We start from the raw sequence: 22,485 nt of genomic DNA on the forward strand, positions 1-22,485 counted from the left end.
TGATGATATCAGCGAGGCAGTTTGAGTTTCAGTACTAGTTGCTGGAGAATATGGACTGCAGTATGTTGTGGGCAACTTGTTGACTACTGTGGAAATAGAATGATGAACTAAAGAGTTCCTGGGTGTGAAACACAGCGTGGTAGTATAAATTCTGGTTACGCACTTTCTAATACTTAAATATTTTGTTGTCCAGTTGTCTTCCATTAGTCCTACAGTTTCATTTACCTCTTTTTGTTCTCAGGGGCATAAAGAATTACATACCTATTGAAGTTAATAGTAAAGCCCAAAAAGCAAAGACCTGAACTTATTCTTTACATGGTTTTTCCTTTTTGAAGGCAATGACTTTCAACCAAGTGATTCAAACAGGACCAGATGAAGAAGGCAGTGATGACAAAGCAGTAACAGCTATGGGCATCTTGAATACAATTGATACACTCCTTAGTGTAGTTGAAGATCACAAAGAGGTAAGAATGGGTTTGTAGTAGTGCTTCAGCAGTTAAAATAGTAGAAATCCAACAGGAGTAATTACGTGGAGTTTTTTTTAACTCTTATACCCAGTTAGCATCTTGGTTCAGAAAGGAGTATGTAATTAGCTTGCCATTCCAAGGCTCATAAACCCAACAAGATAATACAGCTATAAAGTGGATGATTCACCTGGTATGAATGTGACTACATTGGATAGTGATACAAAAAGAGCCAGCATGGTATAGTGGTTTGAGCATTGGATTAATATTGCGGAGACCAGGGTCCACATAACCATGGGGCATGGAAACCAACTGGGTGGGGGTCTTGGAGAAGTCACACCTTCTCAGTTTCAGAGGAAGGCAATGGCAAATCCCTTCTGAACAAAACTTTCCAAGAAAATGTTGTGGTAGATTCACCTTTGGGTTGCCATAAGTCATAAGCAACTTGAAGGAACAAAATTGGCAAGGATTTCATAATTTCTATCATGCTGTTCCAGTCCCAAAGGAAAGTTACCATGACTGACAATCCACTATACAAAGTTCTAGATACAGAATAAATAAATTCCTAGAGGGAAATGCCTGTCCTGGGCTAGTAGAAACTCTAAAAAATATGGTGGAGTTGCTTATCATGCCTTTTAGAGGTTGTTGAGGGGCACCTGAGAGAAATCGTTTTGAGGGATGAGGTCTTAGGGACCTGGCATGGTATAGTGTTTTCAGTACTGGACCAGGACACTGGGAGATGAGACTTGGACTCCCCACTTGGCCATGTGAGCCTACTGGGTGACCTGGGGCAAGTCACAGTCTCTCAACCCCAGAGGAAGACAATGGCAAGCTCTCTGAACAATCTTGCCAAGAAAACACATGACTTAGGGTCTCCATAAGTCAGAAATTACTTGAAGGAACACAACAAGAGGGCCCTCTGAAGCCAGTAGCATGCATAACTAGTCTAAATTATTGAGAAAAAGCAAAATCAAAACAGAGAAATAAAGACGCAAAAGTTCAATAGGCAAAACAGAGTCTTAAATGCAAAGGCAAAGTTCCCAAGATCCAAAGGCAAATAACATGAAGCATAATCCCTTAGCAATGGTCAAAGAGGCCATGGTAGACAGCTAACATCAGGATCAAAATCCAAGTCTCAAAGAAGCCAGAAGCATTCCACAAAGGCCAAGGTAATTCCACAGAAGTTAACAAGGAAGGAGCAACATTGGACTAACAGAAAATGCCTGTCGGCTTCATCATTAAATAAGTTTGCCTGACATGAACGCATTGCATTGACCTTTGGCTTCATGTTTGCTGGCAAGGCGTGTGCTTCTGCGAACTCTTAACTGTATAAACGATCCTTTCTACTCATTAATTCACTATTATCTTCAAGGCTAGACAACTCATTATCTTGGCCCAGCTGGGCCTGATCACCCTGGGAATCAAAAGGAGTCTCCACCTGCAGTTGTGGAGTTTCACTATCTTTATCTAAAGGCACATTCCTTTCTCCGGGAAACAGACTTGCTGTTTCTTCCTCAGAAGTCACACTATCCGCCCCGTCTGGAACATGTACAGAAATCTGTAACCCATCAGCCTCCTCGTCATCCTGCAGAAAGTCAGGCCCAGAGGCCCAGCATAAGACCCAGACAATTCAGACTCAGGCTCAGACTGAGCCACAACACCAACCCACTTTTGCCATGCACTATCAAAGCACCCCCCAACAGATGGCCACCTAGCCTTTGTAATAATAACAATAGGAGCAGCCCCAGGGGCCACCTGGTCCTACCCCATTCTACCGTGCAGGAAAAGCAAGTAAAGTGCTTCCACTCCCAGGAGGAGAAGGAGCAGCAGCGAGGCTTTGCGATCCAGGCCGGGAGTTGCAAGGTGCTCCTAGTGGCCTGGTCTTGGCTTCCTCCTTCTCCTCCTCAGTGGTGGCTGCAATGTCTGGTTGGGTGAGAGAGCGGAGGGAGGGAGGCAATGGAAGACAGGCAGGTGGGTAGGCCCAGGGCCCGGGATGTGCCCCATTGCCCCCATAGCGATCATGGTGCAGGGCCCTCCTGCTTAGTACTGGTAGGAGCAGGGCCGCTCCCTGGGCCACCGCCACACACTGAGTCTCAGGGAGTGCCTGGACCTCAAGGAAGGATCAGGAGGAGGAAAGAGGAAGGAGGACAAAAGCAGCATAGTGGCGCTGCCGCCACGTTCTCTTAGAGCAGAAGGAGGACAGTGTGGAGCCCCTCAGTATGCCTCATGGAGCCCCGAAGACTCCACGGAGCACACTTTAAGAACCGCTGCAAGTTTAGATCATGCCCTATAAATTTGTAGTTTTTAAAAAAGCTTATTTTAAAACAAGCATTAAAGCATAGTTGATAAGCATATTATGTATTTTATTCGCACTTTCTTTTTCAGATTACCCAACAGTTGGAAGGTATCTGTTTGCAAGTCATTGGAACAGTTTTGCAACAGCACGTTTTAGGTAATGCCTTCCCAGAATAAGGAAACTCCCAGCAATATGTCCCTAAATGCACTTTATTAGTAATCTAGGATTGTTTGCACGCCCCATCCCTCTCCGAAAACTCTATCCTAGTCATATCTCACCTGTTCATGCTCAGCACATTTGGCCCAGCCATAGGTTTTTAAACATTGTTGTGTTACTGTTAATGTTTATTGCTTATCTTCTGTTATAAGTTTTATTTTATTGTTTTGTATTACTGTTGTTATTGCTTTTATTACTGATGTTTTGTGGGCTCGGCCTCATGTAAGCCGCAACGAGTCCCTTGGGGAGATGGTAGCGGGGTATAAATAAAGTATTATTATTATTATTATTTTCCTCCCAGATGTTGCAAATCTGCATGCAGATTGCTAATTTGATCAAACCAAGTTTAATGGTATGTTGTTCCCTTTCAGAATTTTATGAGGAAATCTTCTCTTTGGCTCACAGTTTGACCTGTCAACAAGTTTCAGCACAAATGTGGCAGCTGTTGCCTTTAGTCTTTGAAGTTTTTCAACAGGATGGTTTCGATTACTTTACAGGTGAAATTTCTTACTGTTTGTTGTTTCATTGCAGAACTGATATGATAGTGCTTTTACCAGAACATCATTTACTTTTCATAGCTTACCAAGAGGTGAAGTCTTAAATAACTTCTGCATATTATTCTTTGAAAATACAGATATGATGCCACTGTTACATAACTATGTAACTGTCGATACAGATACACTACTGTCTGACACAAAGTATCTAGAAATGATCTACAGTATGTGCAAAAAGGTAAGGCTAATTTTATTTGTATTTTACTATGTGAAAATGCTAAATCCTATAGAAATAACTCATTAGTATAAAAAAGGTGTGTGCGGTTTTTTGGTATCCCATCCTAAGTCTGTGGAATGACCTGCTGGAAAAGTTCCCACTAGTAAACAAGATGTCAGAATTTTAAATGCAATTGAAGACCCATCCCTTTTGGCAGGCCTACCCAGTGAACTTTGAATCATGAGTTTTGATTTGTCACTACTGTATGTCAATTCTGTAGCTGTGTTTGGTGTAAGTTTTCGTGTGTGTGTGTGTGTGCGCGCGTGCGCTCTTATGTAATTTAGTAACATATTTATATGTTCAGTTGTTTTTAATTTGTTGTACCGCCCTGAGCCGTTAGGAGAGGCATGTATTATTATTATTATTATTATTATTATTATTATTATTATTTCATATTTGGTACACTGGAAGACCCAGCAATTCAGTGGACATTTAATTGAGCTATATTCTTGAAAGACCTGAGATTTTAAATTTAATCATTAATTGTTATCTCCTGTTCATTTACTGCATGACAGTTGTTTAAAAAGCAGTGAATCTTAACCAAGTTGAGGGCCATTACACCATAACTCTTTGAGTAGCTTTCCCTGCCCATTCACATATATGAAGAATGGTGGGGTAAGTAATTAGTTTATCCATATTACAACCTGTCATGTATGTTTTCATTTTGCCTCCACAAAGGGTTCAACTGGCTGCAGTCATGTGTGCATAGTTTCTCATCTGTGTCTAGTGGTATGGTCCATTTGCGTTTTGCATTTAGACTATATCGCTCACACACTTCCTGTGGCCAAAGAGCAACTTGAGTTCATAGTACTGATGTAGTGATGTCGAAAGACATGCTTACCACTGATCAGCCTCCAAATTCTCAAACATAAAGAATAATTGTTTAGACTACAGTTTAATCACTCCTGTTTGTATGCATCTCTGTGCTGATTTCTGTGTAGTTTTTTTGAATGATAACAAGTTTCAATATATTCCTGCAAGTAATAATTTTAGGAGATAACAAATCTCACTCCCAAAAGGGATCAGGATGGCCCCATCCCTGCTTGCCTTCTGTAAGCAGGTAAAGACATTTCCTTGGGGTAGGATGAGGGACACACTGCTGGGGAGGTTGAAGGTGGGATTGCGAGTTTAAAATTTAATTTTAATTGTATTTATTATATTTTAACAATATCTAAATCTATATCCACACAGTACTATGTAATCCCCCCCCCCCCAAATATTTTCTTTGTTTTAAACTGTGACAAGATTGTGTGGTTGTTCGCCATCTTGAACCCAAATAGGGAGGAAGATGGGGCATAAAATAAAATATAATATTTTGGGGGGTGAAAGTCAGGCTATTCATATTGTAGTATATATTATAAACATGAACTTAAATATATTTCAGTGTTTATTTAATTATTTCTTTTGTCTTTCAATACTGTCAAACCCTGACAGTGCTAGCCATTTTTAGGATAATCTAATTTTGTAGGAAGAAGCACAAATCCCTATTATATTTACATGGACTGGAGCCAAATGTCTGTGTACTGCATGAAGGATTTACTTCCTAAATTCAAAATCTCTTCATGGAGATCATTTCCTCTGGATGAGATTTGTGTCTTTTGTAGCTTTGTGGCCCTTAAACTTGTTAGATATTTTCTATTGGTACTCATAATTTGCCTGAGACAAAATGTTGTGACCTGATCATTGCCTACAAGTAGTAAATTAAGTTACAGATGCACACAAGATCCTGTGTACTTTTAGTGTTGCGTAACTCTAAACCTGCAGCATTTAGGCCTCCCTCTATAAACAATAGTTCAGCTTTATGGTTGTGCAGGTTCTATTTTTCATATGGCTAAGTCTAATGAAGCCATATACATTTTAATGTCCTTAGAAAGGTTAAGAGTAAATCATGCTGAACATTCACTACTGACGTTAACAAAATATATCTATTACTCCACCCCCACCCCCAGGTCCTTACAGGTGTGGCAGGAGAAGACGCTGAATGTCATGCAGCAAAGCTGTTAGAAGTGATCATTCTACAATGTAAAGGACGTGGTATTGACCAGGTAAGAAAAATATACTTTTGTCATTGTAAGTTAAGTACATAAGAGATATGATAGTCACATATGTAGTCGTCAGACGAGTAAGACAAGCATGTCTCACGGAGTTAGTAGGACTATCAGTATACAATGGGATCTTGTAGCACCCTTTGAAACCTAACTGAGAAAACACAATTGGTAACATAAGCTTTCATAGACTAAGTCTGCTTCCACAGATAGCTGCCCTGAGTCCCTCTGCGGAGGTTGAGATAGGACGGGATATAAATGTCCCAAACAAACAAACAAATAAATAAATAAATGCAAGATCCCTTTGTATAGTAATATCTCAGACTAACATGGCTATGTCTTTGAATTCCTTTAGGAGGACTATAATTTTACTAGAGACTTTCTGAAGTTTCTACTTGCTCTCTGCTAATTACATTTTGTTGATAAAGTAACCCCACACCTCAATATTTTCTTGTCTCTGCTTTATACTTCAGTTGTTTGTTTATTAACTAAAAGTAATGCATCAGCTCAAACTTTCAAACATCTAAGTTTTTAAAGTGTGTATGTTTTAAGGAACTGAACATTTATATTTTTCAAATAACACATACAGGGTTAGTCAAAATGCATAGGCCAATAAGCCATTCAATTGAATGGCTTATTGGCCTATGCATTTTGACTATGTATTATGTGTGCTCTCAAGTCCCAATATTCTGAATACTAGATGTGTCGTTTTCAATAGCCTTAGAGCCCATGGCAACAAAGAAGTCACACCATTTCACCATCCATTCATTGCATGATGTCCTCAACCTGCTGAAGAACACCTCATGATTCCTACTTGCCACAGTAAATAGAAGGGAAAATGGATGAGGAAATAGGAAAATAATGGGTTGAAGGACCTACCACCTCCTTCTTTCTTAAATTAGACATTTTGAAAGTTCTGTACCGCGTGCTTGGGTCTTAAGGTGAAAATGCTCAGTATATAGTTTTGATTTCATTAAGTTGCTAACAACATGGCATAGTTTTACAATGTGATTATTTTTAACAGATCAAGCAATAAATTCACCAGCCATTGCACATACTATGTGAAAAGGCTAAATATTGAATGTTATGAGTTCAGGTGTGTTCTTTCTTTTAAAAATGTGCACCCTGTATTGTGATCTCAACTATGAATTACTTCCTTCCTCTCCTCAGTGTATACCTTTATTTGTGGAAGCTGCTTTAGAGCGATTGACCAGAGAAGTTAAAACAAGTGAATTGAGAACAATGTGCCTCCAGGTTGCTATAGCTGCGCTATATTACAATCCTCATCTACTTTTAAACACTTTGGAAAACCTTCGCTTCCCCAATAATGTGGAACCTGTTACAAATCACTTCATTACACAGTGGCTTAATGATGTTGATTGCTTCTTGGGGTAAGCCTCTTGACATCTCTAATATACATGTCCCATCTCTCCTTATCCATGTAATTGCTACTCTCCATGTGAGTTGTATGTGTTTGGAGGAATTACAAGAAACAAATGCATGTCAACCCCCTTGATCATTTTTTGTGAATGGCTTCTTTTTCCTAAAATTGAAACTTAACGTAATATGACATTTTCTTTTTGCATTTCAGACTTCATGATAGAAAAATGTGTGTTCTAGGCTTATGTGCTCTTATTGATCTGGAGCAGATACCACAAGTTCTAAATCAGGTTTCAGGCCAGATCCTGCCAGCTTTCATCCTTTTATTTAATGGCTTAAAAAGAGCATATGCTTGCCATGCAGAACACGAAAATGACAGTGATGATGATGATGAAGCAGAAGAAGATGAGGATGCAGGTAAAGCCAAGTTGGTCTCCTTGGTAGCTATTTGCCAGTATTTCCCATGTGCAATTGATCATTTTTGCCAGTGAATATTTAGGGCTCGTATGTCTTATCATGAATGCATTTATAAGCAAAAGTTAATGCTATGTTTTCTGTTTACTCCAATGTTTGCACATGCAGCCGCTTTTTTTTCACATAATGCTTTCACTTTCTGCAATAAACCAGTGTTTTTTACAATTTGGTTTGCTTTGCTTTCAGTCACCTATTTTTATTAGCACTTCTTGGAGGGGAAATAACTTATTCGTGCCAAGTGTTTACTTATTTCTATTCCTCAGCCTTCCAGCTTTTGCTTTCTAAAAAAAAGAGGGTATCTTTTTTTGTTTGTATTGTCATGTCATCATTTTTTCCAAAATCCACATTAGTGATACCCTTATTAGGGCAATAAAAAAGCATCAAAGGTATAATGTTTGATTTCAAAGCTTCACTGGCTTATTCATCAGACAAAGATAATTCAAAAACCATGAAAGGGAACCAAAAATGATGTTGGAACCACAGAAGCCTGTGAGTCTGCCTCTTATGATTCTGGCTGTTTCACCAGTTTCTCTGTTTTGAGCTACAGTTACATATCTGTCTTCAGTTTTCATTACATAGTTGTAGCTCCTTAATGTAAATGAAGTATATTTGTTTTCACTGCATTGTAAGAACATGATAGTTGTCCCATCAGAGGGACAAAAGGTAGTGAATTATTACAGCATACGAGAATTATAATGATAGTGCTATGCTTTGGCCATTCTTCTTATTCTGCATTTTCACACAGAAGAGCTTGGGAGTGATGAAGATGATATTGATGAAGATGGACAAGAATATTTAGAGATTTTGGCAAAGCAAGCTGGAGAAGATGGGGATGATGAAGACTGGGAGGAAGATGATGCGGAAGAAACAGCCTTGGAGGGATATTCAACCATTATTGATGATGAAGACAACCCTATTGATGAGTACCAGATATTTAAAGCAATTTTTCAGAGTAAGAACAATTATATAATGTGTACATAAAGCTCATATTTATTTCTTTTGTGTGTGTTGAAAATGAGTCAATACAATTGAAGATTTAATGGGAAATTAGTTGGCATTAGGATACCGAGGAATTGCAGGAGATATGGACCAGGTTGAAAGAGATAAAGCTTTTGTCTGTTTCTTGATAGAAATACTACTTTTTATTTAGCAAGATCACAGTTGTGTCTGTTTTTTTTAAAAACAAACAACAAAGTTGTTTCTAACTTAAGGTGACTTTAAGGTGAACCTTTCACAGGGCTTTCTTGGTAAGAGATGTTCTCTGAATGCTGAGAATGTGACTTGGTGGGTTTCCATGTCTGAGCAGGGATTCAAATCTCTGTCCAACACTCAAACTACTACCTCTATTTAGTTAGGAATCCTGAAATACAAAAAGGAGTGTAAAGGTTAGAATTCTATTGATGTACCTTTATGCCTGCTCTTGTCATGTCACAAGATGTTGACTTGATGGTACTGTACTGCCTGGAAACAAATCTGATAATATCAATATAAGATATTAGATACTAATAATATGCAAATGCGTGTTAGTATGAGTAAAAGAAAAGAAGACAATATAATTAAATAGTATCCTTAAGCATGTCTCTGTGTTCGCTACTGCAGGGCTGAACAAATGGGTGCCCATGGGCATCTTCCCCTAATCCCACAGAATGTCCTTTTGATACGTGTGATTGCTTGTTGTTTTGATGTAATTAAACATTTGGCTTAAGTGGGTAAGAGCACTTTAAAGCAAAGTGATGGCCTCTAGTTGTTTGCTATCTCAAATAAATAAATTCCCATAGATGCCTGCAGACTTTACATGAATCAAGATAGTCTAGGGGTAACAAAGACTATTTTTGGGTGGAGATCAGCACTTGGCTTCGTGTTGCTCCAGGTGCCAGACAAATAGAGAAAGGAAGTTTGCTGCTGCTTGGTAAAGAAGGAAACTGTGAGTTGGCTGTGAGGAAAAAAGTTTTTCAGTGAGAAAGCAGGTTTACCTGTCAAGAACTATGGAAAAATAATTAGAACAGGTTACAGGTAGGGCCTTCTCAGTGGTGGCTATGGAACACCCTTCCCAGGGACATTAGATTGGGCTCCCTCCCTTTTAACATCCCGGAAAAAAGTCAAGACTTGGCCTTTTGAAGCAAGTGTTTGCAAATGCCGTGTAACAGACATCGGAAAATGGAACAACTGAATGATGAGACTGGACAATGTTTTAACTAGGAGACGCTAATGATTTGTATTTTTATTGATCTTGTTATGGTTTTATATTATATGTTAATGTTTTTAAATGTATTTTATGGTGTTGTTGGGCATTGAAATATTGCCTCTGTAAACTGCCTTGGGTAAAAAATACAGTAAGTAAGTAAATAAATAAATAATAAATTATGGTGTCCTATGGGTGACTCGTTTTTGGAGAGAGAACATATGCCAGCCATTTGATGGGATCCATACTACTTTCACAAAATTCTACCATGTCTACTAGTCGCAGACAATTGGAAAATCAGTTTGTGAGGAACTGTTTTCATTTTTCTTCTCCCTTTGCTTCTCCATTGCATAGAGCATTATTTTTTCATTTCCTCATGTTAGCATGCATGCCATTTTGGTAGTTATTTTCATTTTAATAGATACAGACACTTTAATGTCTAGGTTTGAAAGAAGTTGCTAAAAGAAAAGTAGAAGTAGTCGCAGAATAGGAAGCTCTTCAGAGTAGCTTCCTACTTTGCCACTGCCACAAATTCTATTTTCCTCACACAAGTCTTTTGATTCCCAAGTCCTCCAAAACTTTCACTTTGTTTCCATGTCATTTTATAAGACACTTAAAGCCACATACAAGAACTGAACAAAACCCCAATGAGTCAAAATTCTGCATAACTTTTATTTAAAGCTATAGAAGTTAACCATTGATAGTTTTAGTTGGAATTAATGATTAGGGCAGCTTCCAATAATTAATAAGTAGTTAACAATTTCTGTTTTTCACCTGACCAACATTTTTCTTTGTTCTGTAGCAATTCAGAACCGTAACCCTGTGTGGTACCAAGCTTTGACACGCGGTCTTAATGAAGAACAAAGAAAACAGTTACAGGATATAGCAACGTTAGCAGATCAACGAAGAGCAGCCCATGGTGAGTTTTTTTAAAAAACAGTTGAGGTTGATGGTGTGTTGCAGTTTGGCCCTCCTCTATAGTAAATGAAGCGTTGAAACCACAGGACTACATACTCAGGAACTGCTTATCTGAGGCCTTCTGGTTTAGGACAGCTGTTATTTACAATACTGCTTTTCCTTATCTGTCTCTCCGAGATCAAAGAAGTTTAACGCAAATCCTTCCGTCCTCCACCACAGTTTTTCTCTCAATAATTCCTTTTGTATGCCCTTCCAGCCTTGCTTCTATGTTCTCTCATCTTCTTCCCAGTTTTCCTTCATCTGATCCCTCTGAGCCTCTACATTGTTCTCTATTAACTCTTTCCATCCCAATTTGTTTTTCCAAGCTCCATTCAGGATCCTCTGCTTGGGTGGTTCCCTCCCTAATTGCAACTCTGTTACACATATCATTGACATTTTACTAGAGACATCTAGAATTGACCACTGAGCTCTCATTTGGTATTTGAAGCTAAAAGTGCTGCCAAGTCTAGTACATAATCTTGATTGGAAGCATTTTACAAAAGAAATGGTAGCAGCTATTAAAGCTAGGACAGGCAATGGTAATATATCATACATTTGAAAGGATATCACATTGAGGAGCTGACAAGCTTGTTTTCTGCTGCTCTAGAGCAGGGGTCCTCAAACTAAGGCCCGAGGGCCGAGTATGGCCCTCCAAGGTCATTAACCTGGCCCTCGCTCAGGGTCAACCTAAGTCTGAAACGAAAGCGCACAACAACAAAAACAATCCTATTTCATCAGCCAAAAGCAGGCCCACACTTCCCATTGAAATACTAATAAGTTTATATTTCATAGAATCATAGAGTTGGAAAAGACCTCACAGGCCATCCAGTCCAACCCCCTGCCAAGAAGCAGGAATATTGCATTCAAAGCACCCCTGACAGATGGCTATTTGTTAAAATTGTTCTTCATTTTAATTTCTGTACTGTTTTAAGCGGGGTTTTTTGCACTACAAATAAGATATGTGCAGCGTGCATAAGAATTCTTTCTTTTTTTTCTTTTTTTTTCAAATTATAAGCCGGCCCTCCAAAAGTTTGAGGGACTGTGACCTGGCCCTCTGTTTAAAAAGTTTTGAGGACTCCTTCTCTAGAGACTAGGACAGGGAGCAATGGATTCAAATAGCAGAGAAAGAGATTCCACCTAAACATTAGGAAGAACTTCCTGTGAGTAAGAGCTGTTCCGCAGTAGAATATATGGATGCCTTGGAGCATGGTGGAACTTCATCCGCTGGATTGCCATTTGTCGGGGGTACTTTGGTTGTGTTTTCCTGCATGGCAGAGAGTTGGGCTGGAATGCTCCTTGTGATCTCTAACAGATCTATTGAATAAGTTGTAAATATTACTATTCAATAGATAATTTGTAAAACCCAGTTATTGAAATTCAGTAATGAATGCATTTTCCAGAAAGATGGTGAGGATCTCCCGTTCTTATTCAAGCTTTCAAGGAATGACTGGAGGGGCATTAGAGATACTGTAGGTGTAAATTGTTTTACCTGAGAACAAATACTTTATGTCAACTATCTTGGGGGTCTGTAACCTGAGAAAGTAAAAATGTATTTCCTAGCATCTTCAACGGTAAGACTCAGTAGACCTCCCCCCTCTCAAGGTGTAGTTTTATGTTGAACTCCATTCCCAGGCAACAGCAGGTATATCATAGAATGGATAGAGTTGGAAGAGACCTCGTGGGCCATTCATTCCAACCCCCCCCCCCCAACACGTCTGCCCTGTTATTCCCCTTCCTCAGATTTTGCAGTACTCTTTTTAATACGTTTTTAAACAAGAAGTACATTTCTCTTGTATATTTGTTGTGGGTGTCTTAAGCTTTAATAAAACAGACTCATTTGTAGTAAAAATCACGAGTCAAGAATGATGCAGTCTGTATAGATAAAGTTTGTGAAACTTGATTGACTTGATTTTCTTTACTCTTTCAGAATCCAAAATGATTGAAAAGCATGGTGGGTACAAGTTCAATGCTCCAGTTGTGCCAAGTTCATTCAATTTCGGTGGTCCAGCCCCAGGAATGAATTGAATTATCACTACTTTTCCTCCTACTGTGTGATTGTAGTGAAGAGCTTGTGTTCCTCCCAATATAGTGGTTCCAGAACTGGTTCATGTTATCTACAGCTCACTCTAAATGAATTGGTAGATTGAACGTTTAAAAAAGAAAAGCCAACCCAGGAAGTGGGACTTGATCATGCAACCTAATACTGGAAAGAAGGGTTTATGAAGATAGGAAGAACCTGACACTTGAGCTTCAAATGACACGCTGTGGAAATCAGAAATCAAGAGGGAATGTCATGAAGGCAGCTTCCTTTCTATGAAGAAAAAAAGGCATTGGCTGCAGGACTGTTGGAAAGGTCTCATTTACAGTACAAAAGCTAGAAGGCCAATTTAATTTTTACACCTGTGGGACTGAGTATTTGCCCAATCTTTTCCCCATTACCTCCCCCCCGCTGGGTATCTATTCTTCTAATGTACATAAAGTAATTGGATAGCCTTACTTAACACTTCCATCATTTCCATTTATCAGGATTGTTCATATGTAGAATATTGGACACTTATTGTAGCACTACATAACTGATTAAATCTGTAAATGATTTAGCACTTTCATATTGAAACAAGCCTGCTAGCCTATGTACAAAAATAGCAAATTGTTTGTTTTATTAAAAAAAGGGATGTTCTGGGGAAAATTTCAAGTTATTAATTTAAAACTAGCAGTTTTGTACCTGGTGACTTTGTGGTGCAGTCACCACTGGTTGTGACTTGAATTTGGTTATGTAAAAAGGGGTTAGTGGTATTTCATTGCTGCTAAAAAAGAAAAAAATAGCAACACCTTTTGTGTCCTTTGTTTTTTTCTTAAAGCTGTCAATGTACACGTGGACATTTGAATACAGAAACCTTCATGTTTGAGATGGGAGTTCATTTTCTCAGCAGCATGTGAAATCTGACATGAAGTTCTGCTTTTACAGGAGTGTATTTTGAAGTGTGGTGGTGAAACATCTACATAGGCAAACTATTAAAAATAATTTGGCTAACTTGGGTTGGACCTGATTTGAGGTTTTATTCCCGTATTTGGGAATGTTTATTCTCAACCTTACTCCTTTTCCAGCACCCGGATGGAGGTTTTAACATCATCTCCTCAACCCATCTGTAAGACACCTAAAAATTGACATTCTTTCATTTGCCTGATCCAGCTAGGACAGTGGTCCAGTTCAGACAATCATTCTGGTTTAGAAAGCCTAGATAAAAAGCCTGGCACACTCGTGTAGCACCTTTGAACAAGCCACATTTACCCAGGAAATCTGTTCATTACCTAGAGCCCTATTTTGTGGGTGTTGGGAACTTTGGTGTACCATGCTTGGGACGAGCCAGAATCCTGAAATCAGTTTTGTGATTTAAATTCCTGGCTTTTTCAAAGTTGTTAACTGCAGTCTCCCAGCTTGTATGAAACAGGAATCTATAGATACATCTGGTAGTATTGTTGCTTGTACAAAAGGGGCGCTGTGTTCAGATAAAGGCTGACTGTTTTGTGGCTTATTAAACAAATGTGATTATCTGAAATGGCTTCAGGGTTTCCAAGTCCCATTTTTCAAGCAACCATTCTTTCTCCCTTGTTATATTCTTGCCTACAGGTATAGTAGCTAGCATTTTAACTTAGAAAGGCAGTGAACTACCCCCTACTGGGACCACTATTGAAATAATTATAGGAAGAAGCCAACATCAAAATGATGTGACTGCTTAATGCCCCATCTACAAAATAAATATGAAAATAAAATCTTAAATGCTGAATTTCTTGATTTGCCTTGATCACTGGTGTCAAATCTTTTAAGTAAAATGTTTATTTCTCCTGTCTGTTTTATATTTAATGTCATTTGCTGTTACAACTAATACTGAACAAGCTACCTTAATTTTAATGTAAGCCTCCAAAAATTTTAAGGGCAGGTTGGAAATTGAATTTTTATCTATAAAAGTGAAATTGAAATGAACTTCTATATTATGATATTCAAAAATGCAGTCTTCAGAAAATCAATTTGTGTGATGTGTGTTTGTTTTCTTATGTATACATTTTGGGGTTGCTTGGAATTAAGGTTCCCAGTAGAATACCTACCTCTCAACTTGTCTCAAGCCAGACCAAGGGCTGTCCCTTTTCATTTATGCTTTTTCTGACTCCAGACTTTGCCAAAATGTAGATTTCATAGGAAGCAGGCTACTGTAATCCCTTACCTAGCTGCTTAAGAGAGGGGCATCTTCCATCCATCCAATTTTGCATTCAGGTTCTGGGCAAACTAGCACAATAAAGTTGAGTTCCTCAATCTGTCTTGTAAACTTTGTTGCTGTTCTTTCAAGTTCGTTTCATGTCTAGTAAACAATTTTGTGATCCGTGTTTGTTGACTAGATTTTCAAATATGACCATTAGATATTTCAGTTGAAAAACAAGTTTTAAGGGCAAAAGGAATCACACAAATCCTAAAAACTAATTGCAGGGGCACCAAATTATTTCTCCAGTGTTTGCTATCCTTTTGTCTGTAATGTTACGTTAGTACTGGTCAACTGGAAGTTTTTACCAAAATTTAAAATTAACTAAATCTACATTTAACCAAATTATAGTTTTTAAATAGTTCTTTTCATAGGTATTTTTGGGAATTTTTGTTTTTTCCTGCTGGCATAGCTATCTAGCATATTGTAGAAACACATTTTGTGGAGACAACTATAGTAGTAGTAGTAGTAGTAAAAGTGATTATGATGATATTATATGTTACATGGCTCTCTCTCTGGCTCAAGGCAGGGTGCAACATACTTACGTAGATTAAAAACGAAGGACCATAAAAATATTAAAACACCAGTACTAATAAAATGTAAAAATTTAAAATTCATAGTTTAAAGTTGACTTGGTAGGCCTGCCAGAAGAGAGAGAGTCTTTAATTGTGTCTTAAATTCTGGCAGCTCATTTGGTCATTACGTGGTCAGGTTCTGGCTGGTTGGAGTAAGAGGATCTAAGTGTCCAAGGTGGAGTATACAGGAGAAGGCGATTCTGCAGCTTAGTAGTAAAGCAAGTCTAATACTGGAATGGACTGCCTCAGAGTGGTGGACTCTTTGTCTGGAGCTCCTCAAACAGGCTGAATGGCCATCTCTCAGGAGTGATACCTGGGTTAGAGCACTACTTCTAAGTATCTCAGTGCGAGGTTTGATTTCATTTTTACAATATAACTTCCTCTATAGGGCTAAAGATAATCTAAGAATAAGTGTGGCAGTGTTTTGTTCTGAATGACCTTTTAAAAAGGATGGGCAGTTGTGTGCTGATATATGAAATTGGAACTGAATCAGTACATAAACAGGTGTATTTACTACCTATAGCAATGAGTAGTTTTCTGTCTCAGACCACTCAGGTATTTTGGACTTTACTTTCCAGATCTATTGGCACTGCTGGAAGTCCAAAACAGCTACAGTGCTTCAATCAAAATTAGAAGAGACCTATTCAACAGGAACCTGAAAATACAAATACACCTACATTGCATTGATTCAGTGGATATACTCTTCCAAACTCAATCATATTCAGGTATTTTCTTACTTAGTTGATTAAAGCTGAGCCTTATAAGAAAGAAAACACATTAAGGGACAGAGAAACTCAGCCTCTTGAATGTTGAGTTGCAATTGGTCGTTTTGCATCCCAGTACTGTGTTGCCCAATATCTGGAAATTTACGTATACCCTATCCATGATGTATTCCCTTCAGCTGTCACAGTAATTTTATATATAACATATCCTGGTTTTGTATCTTCAGAAACAAGTGGCTTTTGCAAATTTAAGACCAACATAATTGCTGCTGTGTGCCTTCAATTTGTTTCTAACTTGTGAGGATCCGAAGACACCTTTTACAGGGTTTTCTTGGCAAGATTTGTTTTGCCTTTGCAAGCTGAGAGTGATTTGCCCAGTCACCCACTGGGTGCTCATGGCTGACCAGGTATAATCCAGTACTCAAACTACTAATAATGCTCTCAACAAAATTATTCCTAGTGTATGCAGTTGTGATTTTAAAGCGTGAACAATTAAAAATTACCTTTGTGTGGGTGTAATGTTTATCATTATTTTTAAAATATCAAATGAACAGGTAGCAAAGACTGATAAATCAGAGTGCTGCTCCCTAAAGTTACAATGACACATCCATGTGCAAAAGGGGAGGGGATGATGGGTTTGAAAGAATCCCAAAGGCAGGCTGGGAAATAATGCCAAATCAGACCAGTCAGGACTGCATTACGGATATGTTGTAATGCAATGATGGGAATAAAATTATTAGATTGTGATGGTAAAGGCTGAATTATCAGATACAGAACAAACAAATGCTCCTTACAATGACAAACACCCAAGGATGTGAGTCTGCCATTCCAGTGATGCCATTTGCTTATGGAAACAATACTGCAGAATTTTAATCTCACGAGAATCCAATAGGAAGATATAGCCACTTAACCTTTCTTGAGGCAGAAACGGGAAATGTGGGAAAGATGTTACACTCTCTGCCATTAATAGCTATTTAGTACAGGGACTCTAAATGAAGCATTTGTTTTGCTTCAGTCCAATTATGAGCCTTATCTAAAGCAGATCAATTAAATGTCGGCTTCATTGTTTACACTGATTTAACAGGTCTATTTCATTAAGACTAGCAACTCAACTTAGGTCATTGATTTCAGAATCCTGGAGTTTGTTGTTTGGTGAGATACCAGACCTCTCTAGCAGAGAAGGAAAAAAGCCCTTGTAAAACTTACAGCACTCATGATTCCAAAGTAATTGATAAAGTGGTATCAAAGTGCATTAATTCCACAATGAAATTCTAGGCTTGTGCTTTCATTACCTTCCTTTCTAAAATAGAAATCGGTTACAAAAATTGAAGAGTGAAAAGCAACACGCTGCCAAATACAAGCTGGAGTTTCAAACTGCACTCGATGAGTGTAATTGGGGCTTAAGACACAGCTCAATGTCTGCCTTCAGAGTGCTACTTGCAACCACAAAGATCCAAGTTCTACTGTGTGCCTCATGCTTCATGACAAAGATTCAAGCTCTCTCAGGGCTGCTCCCAAGATGGTGGGTGGTGTACTATCATGATAGTTCATAACTTAGATCTCGGCTCAGATATCAAAGCAAAAAAGCAGTAGAGTGACAGCTTATATCTCAAAAAACCCAGAAGTTGGATCACTTGTAAGTCAAAGAATCACTGTATATTAATCACTCTGCTTATTAGGAGGTAGTTAAGTAGCTATTCTTAGCTGGATAATCATTTGTATGTTAAAAATATATTCCCTAGGAATTCCAGAAGTGCAATAATCTTAAAAGACATTTCATGTGCTTTAATAATTGGTTTCATTTCCAAAATGAAGGAAAACAATAGGAAACATTCAATTTGTAATCAAACCTAAAGTTTGTAGATTATATCAGGAATAGGTTATAACATTATAGGAAAGTGAGATATCTTCTTGATACTAATGTTAACAATATATTTGGACCTCCCTGCCCACTGCCAAAATTTGCCTAAAAGCCAATTTCACTGCTGAAAAACATTTTCACTTACTTTTGACACTTTGTTATAAGTGTTTCCAGGACCCCTTTTCAAGGGCCTTCTCGGTGGTGGCCCCCCAGCTCTGGAACACCCTCCCCAATGAACTTAGACAAGCCCCTACACCAGGAGTCCCCAAACTTTTTAACCCGAGGGCCAGGTCACCGTCCCTCAAACTGTTGGAGGGCCAGATGATAATTTGGGGAAAAAATCTTGAATGAATTCCTTTGCACACTGCACATATCTTATTTGTAGTGCAAAAAAACCCCTTAAAAACAATAGAATATTTAAATGAACAATTTTAACAAATATAAACGTATTAGTATTTCAGTGGAAATGATGAGATGGGATTGTTATTGTGTGCTTTCAAGTCATTTCAGATTTAGGTTGAGCCTGAACGAGGGCTGGGTGAATGACCTTGGAGGGTTGTATCCGGCCCTCGGGCCTTAGTTTGAGGACCCCTGCCCTACACTATAACACTGTAGGACAGTTAAAAACTTGGGTTTTTCCAGCAGGCATTTGATAATATTTAGACAGTAACTAGAACTGATTGCTCATCACTTAGCACTTTATATTTACATTCTGTACGTTCAGTTGGGCTGCTATATTGATTACTTGGATCTTTTAACTGATCCTACTTTAATAGAGGTCCAATCTATATACCTGGTTTATGTAATGTTTTGTTTTCATGTTTATTTATTATGTATTTTATGTATGGCATCTTTGTGTGCTATTTTGTAAGCTGCCGCAAGTACCTATGGGAGATGGTGGCAGGGTATAAATAAAGTCTTATTACTGGGTGAGTTTTCCAGGCTGTATGGCCATGTTCCAGAACCATTTTGCCCACATCTATGGCAGGCCTTCTCAGAGGTTGTGAGGTCTGTTGGAAACTAGGCAAGTGAGGTTTATATATCTGTGGAATGTCCAGGGTGGGAGAAAGAACTCGTCTGTTGAGGTAGGTATGAACGTTGCAATTGGCCACCTTGATTAGCATTTAATGGCCTTGCTGCTTCAAAGCCTGGCTGGTTGCTGCCTGTAGTGAATAGTTACTTAACTACCTCCTAATAAAAAGTGTTGTTGTTATATGCAATTATGTATATATGTCCAAGTTATTTTTATCCTCCACAAAACTTGGCAAAACTTGGGTGTTAAACTAACCACAGCAATTAAAAAAATAGAACATAGAACATGCGATTGTATATTGGCTGCAATTTTTATAAAATAGGAAGACTTCATTCCTTCAGAATTATTTACAATTTGAATAACTTGGGGAGAAAAAGAAATTATTGCACTTGCTTAATAAAAAAAAGTACCGTAAGTTAGCTGGAAACTCACTTTGAATAATATATTTAAAATGAAAGAATGCCAACGTCCTCTACAAGTGCTTTCTTTATTGGATGTCTGGTATAATATAATAAATTCTTCCCATAAAAAAATCTGCACACGAGATGAGGAAAATCAACCCATATAGTAAATGATACACTCAAGGACTAATGAACAGTCAAAGAACAAAATATACTTAAAACTATGTACATAAGCACACGTTTTCTTTTTAATTAAGGACTAGCTAGGTAGAATGGGGATGCTGCTCTTGGCATCTAAAGTCAAGAGTGCATCTATACAATTAATGCAGTTTGACACCACTTTTAACTGCCATGGCTCAATGCTACACAGTCATGGGAGTTGTAGTTTTACATGTTCTTTAGCCTTCCATCAAATAGTTCTACAACTCATAGAATCATAGAGTTGCAAGAGACTGTGTGGGCCATCCAGTCCAACCCCATTCGGCCAAGAAGTAGGAAAATCGCATTCAAGGCATCTGTCAGATGGCCAACCAGCCTCTGCTTAAAAGTCTCCAAAGATGGAGCCTCCACCACTCTCCAGGTCAGAGAGTTCCACTGCTGAACAGCTCTCAGTGTCCGGAAATTCTTCCTAATGTTCAGGTGGAATCTCCTTTCCTGTAGTTTGAAGTCATTGTTCTGTGTCCTAGTCTCCAGGGCAGAAGAAAACAAGTTTGCTCCCTCCTATGACTTCCCCTCACATATTAATACATGACTGAGGGAGACATATTTTTAAATAGACTTTTCATGGGTGCATCCAATGATTGAAAGTCCCATATGTCCTGATTTACAGAGACATTTGCCTGCAAAAATGAAAGAGCTCCCACAGGGAAGAGTATCACCCTCAATAGCAGAACTGGTAAGCTAACACTTCTTATTTTCCTAGCCGCCTGAAGTCCATGCTTGAAGCAGAAAAGTTATCTAAGACTGACTGTCACGGTCAGAGGTATGAAAACATAATTGTGCGATTGTCCTGCTTGTTAGAAACATGAAGAGCCAATTAAAATCTATCTTGGTTAACTTAGATCAATAGGATAATTGATTACTGTACACCAATGAAAATATGCTTTTAACTTTCTGTAAAAGTGACAAAAATTTGGCGTCCATGAAACTTGGAAGTCAAGCCTGGGCTATCCGACTTGCCTTGAAGGCAGAATATGGATGAGCACAAACCATCAGGAAGTGAGGCCATTGCAGTGGTTCTCAACCTGTGGGTCCCCAGGTGTTTTGGCCTTCAGAAATCCCAGCCAATTAACCAGTTGTTAGGATTTCTGAGAGTTGAAGGCCAAAACATCTGTGGACTCACAGGTTGCGAACCATTGCTTTACACTGAGCTGTAAGTAGAGAGGATATATATGTGCACACTGGGGGAATCTTGACTTGAGAGCTGCATGTTAATCCGAACGACTGGAAGGAGAAGCGTGGAGCCACAAGACGAGGCTCCTTCTGCCAAGAGCTGGTCCGGATATTCAAAACCAGAGGGTAGGAGAAAGGAGGGAGCAGCCCCGTCTTAAAACAGCTTAACATCAGGAGAGAATGCTTCTGGAACATTTATTTACGGCATGACGGTAACAAGCAAGACAAACGTCAGCGTGCTGGAAGAAGTAACGACCCCCAGCATTGAAGTGATGGTCCTCGGCCATCAACTCCGCTGGACCGGCCACATTGTCTGGATGCCCGACCACCGTCTCCCAAAGCAGTTGCTCTACTCCGAACTCAAGAACGGAAAATGGAATGTTGGTGGACAGGAAAAGAGATTTAAAGATGGGCTCAAAGCCAACCTTAAAAACTCTGGCATAGACACTGAGAACTGGGAAGCCCTGGCCCTTGAGCGCTCCAGCTGGAGGTCAGCTGTGACCAGCAGTGCTGCAGAATTTGAAGAGGCACGAATCGAGGGAAGCGCATCAAGCCAACCCTGACCGAGACCACCTTCCACCTGGAAACCAATGCCCTCACTGTGGGAGAAGATGCAGGTCAAGAATCGGGCTCGACAGCCACCTACGGATCCACAAGAATACTGATCATGGAAGACTATCCTACTCGTCCAACGAGGGATCGCCTATGTAAGTAAGATGGGTGGCGCAATGGGTTTAAACCCTTGTGCCGGCAGAACTGAAGACCGACAAGTCGAAGGTTCGAATCCGGGGAGAGGGCGGGTGAGCTCCCTCTGTCAGCTCGAGCTCCCCACGCAGGGGCATGTGAGAAGACTCCCACAAAGATGGTAAAACACCAAAACATCCGGGCGTCCCCTGGGCAACGTCCTTGCAGACGGCCAATTCTCTCACACCAGTCGCTCCTGACACGAAAAAATAAATCTACCCGGCCTTTCTCCAACCCGGAGAGGCCTCAACATAGCCATACAGCCTGGCAAACTCACAGCAACCCATCTTAGCTGTAATTTCCAGTCAGGGAACGCTTGCGTTCGAGACCCACATCGGAGAAACGCCACAACAAACGCTGTATCCGCACCTTCCCCTTCTCCCCGCCACCCGAGGGATGGAAATGGGCCCAGTCCTAGGCCTTAAAGGGAAGCCCCGAGTGGAGGCGCCTCTCTCTCTCTCCTGCGCGAGGGGAGAAAATGGCGCCGGCGCTTCCCTGCCTGCCTGCCTGCCTGCCTTCCCCGTCTCCCTCCCTGGCGCGCGGCTCCCTGGCCCAGCGAGAGACAAAATGGCGCAGGCAAGAGGCGGCGAGGCGCGACGCGGGCTTCGGGGCCCCTAGCCAATGGGCCTCGAGGCGGGGGCGCCGGCCAGCCAATGGCAGCCGTGGGCGGCCTCTCCAGCCGGGGAGCCGTCCAATCGGATGCGAGGCTGGCGCTGGTG

General features: G+C 39.7%; 1 protein-coding gene and 1 non-coding gene across 3 annotated transcripts in view; both read left to right on the plus strand.

Annotated features, from left to right (window-relative positions):
• Positions 1-15,094, plus strand: part of IPO7 (importin 7) — a 50,795-nt gene extending 35,701 nt beyond the window's left edge. Inside the window, exons 16-25 of one of the 2 annotated variants that reach the window (XM_060767093.2) lie at positions 336-464; positions 2,850-2,916; positions 3,348-3,473; positions 3,611-3,708; positions 5,697-5,792; positions 6,963-7,183; positions 7,384-7,589; positions 8,395-8,598; positions 10,631-10,747; positions 12,713-15,094. In XM_060767093.2, the coding sequence (XP_060623076.1) occupies positions 336-464; positions 2,850-2,916; positions 3,348-3,473; positions 3,611-3,708; positions 5,697-5,792; positions 6,963-7,183; positions 7,384-7,589; positions 8,395-8,598; positions 10,631-10,747; positions 12,713-12,810 (1,362 nt within the window). In that variant the 3' untranslated portion in view covers positions 12,811-15,094. Of the gene's footprint in view, positions 1-335; positions 465-2,849; positions 2,917-3,347; positions 3,474-3,610; positions 3,709-5,696; positions 5,793-6,962; positions 7,184-7,383; positions 7,590-8,391; positions 8,599-10,630; positions 10,748-12,712 lie in introns of both variants that reach the window. The other variant, XM_060767090.2, reaches the window with a different exon arrangement.
• Positions 4,439-4,619, plus strand: LOC132762256 (small nucleolar RNA SNORA23). The gene has a single exon (XR_009630142.2). It is a non-coding gene; the product is annotated as a small nucleolar RNA SNORA23 (small nucleolar RNA).
• Positions 15,095-22,485: the final 7,391 nt, after the last annotated feature.

The sequence above is a fragment of the Anolis sagrei genome, chromosome 1 (assembly GCF_037176765.1).
Source record: "Anolis sagrei isolate rAnoSag1 chromosome 1, rAnoSag1.mat, whole genome shotgun sequence".
In the NCBI taxonomy this organism is placed as follows: domain Eukaryota; kingdom Metazoa; phylum Chordata; class Lepidosauria; order Squamata; family Dactyloidae; genus Anolis; species Anolis sagrei.